At 32.9% G+C, this 10,468-nt stretch overlaps 1 protein-coding gene across 1 annotated transcript in view; it reads left to right on the top strand.

The window, feature by feature from the left end:
- The window catches only part of PDE3B (phosphodiesterase 3B, cGMP-inhibited), a 162,369-nt gene that overhangs the window by 114,842 nt on the left and 37,059 nt on the right, over positions 1-10,468 (top strand). Inside the window, exons 6-7 of the mRNA XM_012654173.1 lie at positions 4,762-4,972; positions 5,737-5,824. Coding sequence (XP_012509627.1) covers positions 4,762-4,972; positions 5,737-5,824 — 299 coding nt within the window. The remainder of the gene's footprint in view (positions 1-4,761; positions 4,973-5,736; positions 5,825-10,468) is intronic.

The raw sequence follows: 10,468 nt of genomic DNA, 5'->3' as shown, positions 1-10,468 counted from the left end.
ACATTAAAACACTACACCCAGCCATTTACCAGGATGCTTATGTTTTCCAAGGACACAAATTTTATCACAACATAACATTTGCTTGACTATAGCAAGTCTCAGTGGGTTTCAAAGGATTAAAATAATGTATAGAAATCAACTTCTGGAATGGCAGAGGGAAGATCTTACTCCCAGTTTTCAACAAAAAATTGGACTATTCCAATTAAAATACAGAGATTGTCAGGCTGAATTAAAAATATAAGACTCAACTATATCTTCTTTATATGAGGCATACTCTAAATATAGAAACAGATCTGATCTCATAGCTATTAAATAAGTGAACTAAAAATTGACAGAGCTAAGGGAGAAATAGACAAGTCCATATTCATATTTGGAGATTTTAACTCTCCCCTCTCATTAACTAGTAGAATAGCAGACCAAAACAGTATAGATATATGAAAGATTTGAACAACATGATCAACTAACTTCAATTAACTTACATTAAAACACTACACCCAGCCATTTACCAGGATGCTTATGTTTTCCAAGGACACAAATTTTATCACAACATAACATTTGCTTGACTATAGCAAGTCTCAGTGGGTTTCAAAGGATTAAAATAATGTATAGAAATCAACTTCTGGAATGGCAGAGGGAAGATCTTACTCCCCTGCTAAAACAAACAAACAAACAAACAAAAAATAGGAATAAAACTAAATCAGTCATTTCAAGACTCTGGAAATTACCAAAAGCCAGAGAAAAAACTAAAAGTTTTCTGTCTAAGAAAACTACTGAACCTTGGTAAGACAGTGGATTCTATGACATTTTAATTTAGGGCTATTTTGATCTCCCCCTCTCTCGCCAGCTCAGTGGTACAGTAATCAAAACCTAGCAGCTTTGCATACATCAGGTAGGTCTGACCTTTCCTGGAGCTCCCTCAAAAGCATCATCTCTAGAACACAGTAAATATTTTGTCCAAACTTACAGCTCCCTGGAAAATCTTTATTCTAAAGGCATTGTGGCTATTTGATTTGACTCAGAGCTTAGCTTACCCCCCGCCCCCCAAAAAAGCCCTACCCCCCAGGAATTGCCAAAATAATACACCATGACTCTCTGAGGCTATGATTTCAGTTGTGGAAAACAAGAGCTGACTGGGAATTTAAAGGACATCCTATATAAGGTGACCATAGCAAACTGTGGAAAGCACTGACATATTCCTAGGGATCTAATAGGCCGCATACATGTATAAGGCTGTGTTTGTACTCAAGAAAGATCTGGGAAAGAAGGCCCCATTCACTCACCTGTGGCTGACCTTTAGGCCTGCGAAAGCAAGAAGTGAAAGCTAAGCCTGTCTTGTAAACTGCCTGAAGTTTGAAGGTGTGTCTTTTCATACAGATTCCTTTTACAAAGGTTAAAAGACCTACCTATAGGCAAGAAATTTAAAGAAATCTTCTGATTGACCATTGGCTGACTTCAAATTATACTGGCCCAGGGATGACTCTTAGGAAGCCAAGCTTAAAAATAAAATTAAGAACTTAAAAAAATAAAAAGTCTAGCAGAGAACTAAGTGGCTACATACTGCAGAGAAAACAGAATCTATAAAATTAGTCCAGGAAAGTCACTAAACAAATAATCAGAAAGAAGTAAACAAACACAAAACCAACAACATAATAAGCCTTGGATGTGGGAGGGGTCTGATACCAGAGATGTTATAATATTTTATCTAAAATGTTCAATTTTCAACAAAAATTTATGAAACATGCAAAGACAGAAGAAAATTTTGCCTTGTACAAGGGAAAAAAATAGCCAACAGAAAATTTCTCTGAGGTTCTTGGATTTTGGACTTAAATGGACAAAGACTATAAATCTGCCTTTATAAATATGTTTAAAGAACCAGAGGAAACCATATCTGAACTATTTAAGAAGAGTATGACAACAGTGTCTCACCAAAGAGAATATATATAATTAGAAATTATGAAATCAAGTTATAACATTATTTTAATAAATATAAAATAATTGCCACTTCTACTCAATATTGGATTGTAGGTTCTAACTAAAGCAATTAAGTAAAAACGAATAAAAGGAAGAAGTAAAACTGTATTTGCAGATGGCATGATCTTGTATATATAAAATCCTAAGAAATTTATTGAAACATAATATAACCAATAAACAAGTTCCTCAATGTGGCAGGATATACAAAAATCCATTTTATTTCTATACACTAGCAATGAGCAATCCCAAACTGAAGTTAAGAAAATAATTTCATTTACAGTTAGCATCAGAAAATACTTTGAAATAAATGTAACAAAACAATGCAAAGCCTTTCAATGAAAATATAAAACATTATTGAAAGAAATTAAAGAAGACCTAAGTAACTGGAAAGATGTTCCATGTTCATGGATAAAAGACTTAATATTGTTAAGATGGCAATATTCCCCAAAGTGTTCTAGATTCAGCACAGTCCTTATAAAAATTTGACCTGATTCTTTGCAGAAATTGACAATCTAATGCTAAAATTGATATGGACATGCAAGGGCTCCAGAATAACCAAAAGAGTTCTTTAATAAAAAAGAAGAAAAAAATTGGAAGATTCATACTTCCAAATTTTAAAACTTACTGCCACGCCACAATAATCAAGACAGTGTGGTACTAACATAAGGATATTTCAATTCAATAGAATGTAGAGTTGCGAGTCCAGAAATAAACCTTTACGTTTATGGTCAAGTGATTTTCAACAAGGATGCCAGGATAATTCAATGAGGAATGACTAGTGTTTTCAACAGATGGTGCTAGGACAAGTGCATATGTACTTGTCCTAGCAAAGGAATAAATACTCTCACTGTACTCAAAAATTAACTCAAAATACGTCAAAGATTCAAATATAAATGTCAAAGCCATAAGAGATAACAAATGTTGGCAAGGATGTGGAGAAAAGGGAACCCTTTTACACTGTTGGGAATGCAAATGGTGCAGCCATTATGGAAAACAGTTTGGAGGTTTCTCAAAAAATTAAAGAAAAAATTGCTATATGACCCAGCAATTTCTCTTCTGGATATATACCCAAAGGAAATGAAAAAAACACCCCTTAGAGATATCTGCATTCCCATGTTCATTGAAGTATTACTCACAATAGCCAAACTATGCAAACGACCCAACTGTTCATCAATGGATGAATGGATAAGGAAAATGTGGAGTATATGCCAAATGGAATACTATTTGGCCTTAATGAATAAGGAGATCTTATCATTTGTGATAGCATGGATAAACCTAGAGGACATTATGCTAAGTGAAATAAGTCAGACACAGAAGGAAAAATACTGCATGAGCTCTGTAACATGGGAATCTAAAAAAGAAAGTTGAATACATAGAAATAGGGAGTAGAGTGGTGGTTACCAGGGGCTGGGGCAGGGTTGATGGAATTGAGGAGATGTAGGTCAAATGGTACAAAGTTGTATATATATAGGATAAATAAGTATAGAGATCTAATGTACAGCATGAGGACTATAGTTAATAATATTTTATTGTATACTGGAAATTTGCTAAGAGAGCAGATTTTAGGTCCTCTTACCACAAATACACACAAACACACACACGTAAAGTAATTGTGAGATGATGAATATGTTAATTTGCTTGACTGTGTATAGCAAAACATCATGTTCTACACCTTAAATATATATAATACAGTACAATAAAAAAATAGTGCCTCTGGGGAGGCCTCAGTCTTTTCTCTTAAGGCTTTAAACTGCTTGGACGAGGCCCACACATAATGAGAAAGTTAATCTGCTTTACTCAAAGTCTAATGATTTAAACGTTAATCATATCTAAAAAAATATCTTCAGCAGCAACATCTAGACTAGTGTTTGACCAAACAACTCGGCACCATAACCTAGTCAAGTTGACACCATCACACACGTCTATAAGTATTTACTACTATGCCTGAAAATACTGTAGCTCCTTAATCACTGTTAACTTGTTTTCCTGTCTGAATCACACTTTTGTTGGATCTTTATTTCCAAATAAAGTTTGAAATCTGCCTATCTCTTTCCAAGTATACCCACACTGCCTTAGTTCAAGGCACTCATCCTGTGTGTTCCTAAAGCACTTTGTTTTTTGCCTTATTTTAGCACGTAGCACTTGTTTGCATTTTCCACTGTACTCTAGATTCTTTGAATCACTGGGATAGTATCTTTTTCTCCATTGCGAAATGCAGCACATTTCCAGCATATACTAGGCTTTAAAATATTTGTTGAATGAGTGAATGAGCTGGAAATATTTGGATGCAGTTTTTAAAGGGTTCTGCCTCTATGTTAGCATATAATTTTAGCATATCCTCAACTTGCTTAATGCTATTAAGAACTTTAGTTTTTCAATAAAATTGAATTTTACTGAATTGAAAAAAATTCAGTAAAATTTGGTAGAGTTGCTTTGCTTATGTGGATAATCAAGCTGGTAGGGACACAAAATGTGAAAGATAAGACCAATATGAATTAGGACAATTTGTGCCATGTAGTATGTACATTTTAGTCACACTCTTAATATTTATTTACCTGTTATGTGCTATTCTGCCAGTTGTTTACTCAACAGTCATTGATGTTGATAAATATGACAAATCTTGCTTAAATTCCTAGAATGTCTTGAAGCCCCATGTAGAAATTTGTTATATCATTTAATTGTAAATACTTTGCTTTCTTTAAAGAAGGAAAATGCTCTTTATAAAAACACAGACATATGTAATAAACACATATATATTTATTTATCTATCTTCTCTCTTAATTTTTTAAGGTGCTTTATCCGGCCTGAATCCTATGAATTCTCCCAGTCATGGACTAATGTCTGCTGGCTCTCTAACTAATCGATCACCTATAGAATTTCCTGATACTGCTGATTTTTTTAATAAGCCAAGCGTTGTTTTACACAGATCTCTGGGCAGTGTACCCAATACACCAGATTTGTATCAGCAGTTTAGAAATTCTGATAGCAATCTGTGTAAAAGGTAAGTTTCCCAACTGTTTATTATTTCTGTTTCAAAATGTAAGTTAAAGTAAGTCCTCAACATCATTGATGGGTTCTTGGATGCTGCAACTTTAACCTAAATGACCTATAATTAAACCAATTTTTTTTCTCATCAATGTTTTAATGAAATGACATTATTCGAGGATCTTCTGTAAGTCATTTTGCTTACAGTCTCAATTTTCAAGAACCTTTCAATGACATTATGTGAGGAAATACTGTATTTTAATAAAGTATTAATATTACCAGTTTTCTAGTTCTGTCTTATAACTAGATGATAGATTAAAGAGATATCCTCTTCTTATCTAGTAGTTTTTATTCTAAATAAACCTTTTCTCATTTCAGCACTATTATTAATTTTCTAATTAAATGGTCTCCATCTGAAGTGAAATATAATAGTATTCTACTCACCATAAGGTATCAGTAAATGTTGAGAGAATTATTTTAGTATACACTACTTTAGTGCCTATTCATAATACCAGTTCGTATGGTGCTTAATCTCCTTTCTGCTTTGATAGTAATAAGAGTTTATCTCAGACCTCAATGTTGACTTTCAAAAATGTGTTATTTCCTTCAGGGACACACAGATGCTTTTTAGGATAAAGCCTTTTAAGTTTATAGAGATTGAAATATTAGCATGTGTTGCACTTGGGATCTTGATTAAAATTTAAGCAGATTTGCTAATTATGATTAGGTAAAAAAATTTACCTCACTTACCATATATATTTATCTATTTTATTCTACAAGCTGTGGACATCAAATACTGAAATATGTTTCAACATCTGAATCAGATGGTACAGATTGCCACAGTGGAAAATCAGGTGAGATTGCAAAAGTCATATATTTTAGTTTAAGAGCAATTTCTTACAGTAATTTTTAGAATGGACAAATGATTGAGTTTAACTTCAGTTTATCCATCTTTAAAATAAATATTATAATATTTTCACCTACTTCACAGAGGAATTATTAAGAACAAACAATAGATGGTGAAAGTATCTTGAAGAATAAAAATGTGTTGTACAAATGAATGTAGTCTTCTTAGTTTATGGCTAGTGTTCATAAATAGTGAAGTTATTTATTTTAACACAAATTTATACTACAGAATCTGAGCCCAAAAATATTCGAATAAATTTTTTTATGGCATAGAAAGGAGTTATTTTAAAATCTGGTCAGTTAAACTATTTTGAAACATTTTATATCCTCAAACAAGAAATATTGTTGATAAAATTATAGTTGTTTTATAATCTTAAAAAATTGATGATGGAAACTACGAGTAATAATTAACCAGATAACTCAGACCAACATTCCCCCTAATGGCAGCTACAAAAGCTGGACAAAGTTATCTTTTTAAAAATCTACTTGAAGCCACTCAAGAACTAACAAGCTCCTAAGAATTTCCAGTACAAGGTCTAGAGGAGAATAAAAGTTCTAGAATGTGAGCCCGGAGTCTGAGGCTACCAATAGGGTATGTACCAATTCCAGAGGGGCCAATGACTGATAGGATGAACAGTTTTTTTAGTAGCTTCATGGGAGTAGAGAGAAAGAGATTGGAGTTAAAGGCTTGCCATGGCAGGGATAACTTGGTAAACTCTGAAGGTTTGCACCCTAGGAAAAAAGGTAAGCCAGAAATAGGCCCTTTCAGGGATTACAAGCTCATATCCCTTCGCATACCACAAAAATCCACCCTTTCAAAGTATGCAATCTAATAGGGTTATTTTAGTTGTTTTTTACATTTAATGGATTGTTAAAAAAAGAAAAAAGAAGATCAGTCTTTCACAAACTCTTCCAAAAAAATAGAAGAGGAGGGAAAACTTCCCAACACATTGTATGAGACCAATATTACCCTGACATCATAACCAGACAAAAGCATCACAAGAAAACTACAGACAAATATTCCTAAATCCTTTGTTAAGGATTTCAAAAATCCTTAACAAAATACTAGCAAACTGAATCCAGCAATGTTAAAAGGTCACATTGTGACCAAGTGGTATTTGTCTCAGGAATGCAGGAGTGGCTGAACATTAGGAAATCAATCAATGTAATACACCACAGTAATAGAATAAAAACCACATAATAATCTCAATAGATGCACTTGACAAAATCCAACACTCTTTTGTGATAAAAACACTCAAACTAGTAGTAGCAGAGAAGTTCCTCAACCTGATAAAGGGTATCTTTGGAAAACACACAGTAACACCATCCTTAATGAAGAAAGATCGGTACTTTCTCCCTACGATTAAGAATAAGATAAGGATTTTTGCTCTCAGCACTTCTGTTCAACATTGTACCAAAGAGTCTGGCCAGGGAAATTAGAAAGAAAATAAATAAATAAATAAAGCCATCCAGAATTTAAAGAAAGAAAGAAAACTGTTCCTATTTACAAATAATATGATCCTTTGCATAGAAAATGCCAAAGAATACACACACACTACTAGAACCAATAAGCAAGTTTAGCAAAATCACAAGATACAAGATCAGTATACAAAAATCAATTATATTTCGGTATATTATCAATGAAACATTGTAAATTGAAATTAAGAGGACTATTTCCATTCATGATAGTATCAAAAAGAATAAGTAGTTGGAATAAACTTAACCAAAGAAGTGCAAGATTTATACACCAAAGGCTATGAAAGATTGCTGAGAGAAACGAGAGAAAATCTAAATAAATTGAGAGGCAATTTTATAGTTACGGATCAGAAAACTCAGTATTGTCAACATGGTAATTCTTCCAAATTAGTCTATAAATTCAGGCAATCCTTATCAAATTCCAGTAGGCTTTGTTTTGGGAGGGGGTAGAAATTGACAAGTTGGTGTTAAAATTTGTATGGAAATACAAATGACTCTCAATAGTCAAAACAAATTTGAAAAAGAACAAATTTGGAGGACTTTCACTACTTGATTTGAAAACTTACTATAAAGCCACGATGATTAAGACATTGTGGTACTGTCACAGAGAAGAGCTTATAAATCAGTGGAACAGAACTGAAATTCCAAAGGAAAATTCTTGCATTTATAGTCAATTGACTTTTGACAAAGAAGCCAAGACAAGTCAAAAGGGAAAGGGTAGTTTTTTGATTTTTGTTTTTTAACAAATGGTTCTAAGACAATTAGATATCCACTTGCTAAAAAAAGAACTTGGATCCTTACCTCACACATACACAAAAAGTAACTCAAAATAGATCATAACCTAAGTATACGAACTAAAACCATGAAACTTCTGGTAGAAAATATAGGACAGTCTTTGTGACCTTGGGTGAGTAAAGCATTCTTAGATAGGATACTGAAAGCACAATTTATGAAAGAAGAAAAAATGATAAATTGGGCTTCAGCAAAATTTTAAAGTTTTGCATTTCAAAAGACACCAACAAGAAAATGAAAAGATAAACCACACACTGAGAGAAAATATTTGCAATTATACATCTGATTAAGGACTTATATCCACAATATATAAAGAACTCTTGCAACTCAATAATAATGAGTCAAACTGCTCAATTAAAAGATGGACAAAGGATTTTAGATATTTTGGTGAAAGTAATTTGGAAGAGATAAATGGATGCGTAACAAAAACATGAACAGATGATAAACATCATTAATCATTAAGGAAATACAAATTAATACTGCATTGAAATACTGCTACACTTAAACTAGAATAGTTATAATTAAAAGACAGTCAGTCCAACAGTACTAAGTGCTGACAAGGATGCAGAGAAATTGAGACCCTTGTGCATTGCTGGTGGGAATGTAAAATGGTATAGCCACTTTCAAAAATATTTTGGCAGTATTTTTGAAAGTTAACTTCTAAACACATAAATTTACCATATGACCCAGCAATACCACAGCTAAAAATCCACCCAAGAGAAAACATATGAGCACTTAGAGACAAGCATGTGAATGCTTATAACATATTCATGATAGTGCAAACCTAGAAACAATGAAATATCCATCAACTTGTGAATAAATAAACATCATATGGTATATACTTACAATTGAATTCTATTTAGCAATTAAAGGAATGAACTTCTGATACACGCTACAACAGGAATGAACTTCAAACATCATTCTAAGTAAAAGAAGCCAGACTCAAAAGATTATATATTATATGATTACATTTATATGAAATTCTCAAAAGACAGATTTATAGAGATGATAATCAGAACAGTTGTTGCTTAAGGTGAGAATAGGGATTAACTGTAATTGGTGGTAAGGGAACATTTTGGGTTAATGAGAATGTCTAAAACTGGATTGGCATGATGGTCGCATAACTGTAAATTTACTAAAATTGTAATTGGCTGAATGTGTTCCCCTCAAATTCATATCAAAATCCTAACGCCCAATGTGATGGTATTAGGAGGTGGGGCCTTTTGGAGATAATTAGGTCATGAAGGGGGAGCCCTCATGATTGGGATTAGTTCCCTCATAAAAGGGACTCCAGAAAGCTCTCTAGCTCTCTTTTCTAACATGTGAGGATGCAATGAGAACTTGGTAGTTGCAGACTGGAACAGAGCTCTTACCAGAACTGGACCATGTTGGCAACCTGATCTCAGACTTCCAGCCTCCAGAACTGTGAGAAATCAATCAGAGCAGTCATGAGGCCTGTTGAGATTTGAGGGATTGGTAAATAAAGGCACTCTCTTGGTGGAGGGGTGGTAAGAATTCATTTCAGAAAAGTATGTGGGATAAGAGATAGTGTTGCAGACATCTTTGGAAAAGAAATGCTATATTTATCTCAACTGTTTTTGTTATCTGTAAGATATAGTTATTAGGAATTCATATCATTAAAAAATAAATTATGTAATATACTTCAAATGCCAACAATTTTTAGTTTAACTGCTGTTTTAGAATATCATTGTAGTTACTGCCTTAGCTTACAAAGAGTACTCGAATATTCTAAATTTCATTTCTTAAAATAAATGTTTTTCATTTGGAAAAATTATTTTTCCAACAATAATACTTACTTATCATCATCAATTAATGATTTTTTTATATATTCAGTTTATTAGGTTCAGATATAACTAACATTTATTGATAACCTATTATGTGTAACATCTAGCAATAGGGGTATCATTATCCACATTATACTGGGGGAAAAAGCTTACCATTACTAAGTACAAAAATCAGGATTTGAACCTAGTTCTTCTGAAACTCAATTCCAATGACTACTCTTAATAACTCTCTTTACTTAAGAAAAACCCCAAATTTAAAAAATTCTACATGTTGAAAAGTACACAGATCATGAGTCTATAGTTTGGTGAACTTTCATACACTGTGCTATCAGCACCCAGATCAAGAAACACAATATTACCAGCACCTCAAAATTACCTTTTATGTCCCCTTCCAGCCATATCCTCCAAAGACAATGATCTTCCTTTCTTTCAATACTCATATGTATCAGTTTAGATATGCTTTTAAACTTTTCATAAAGAAAATCACAGAATATGTACCTTTGTGCCTGGCTTCCTTTAGTGAACATTAATAT

This window comes from Propithecus coquereli, unplaced genomic scaffold (assembly GCF_000956105.1).
Source record: "Propithecus coquereli isolate 6110/MARCELLA unplaced genomic scaffold, Pcoq_1.0 Scaffold44, whole genome shotgun sequence".
Classification (NCBI taxonomy): domain Eukaryota; kingdom Metazoa; phylum Chordata; class Mammalia; order Primates; family Indriidae; genus Propithecus; species Propithecus coquereli.
This window is presented reverse-complemented; position numbering and strand designations above follow the sequence as displayed.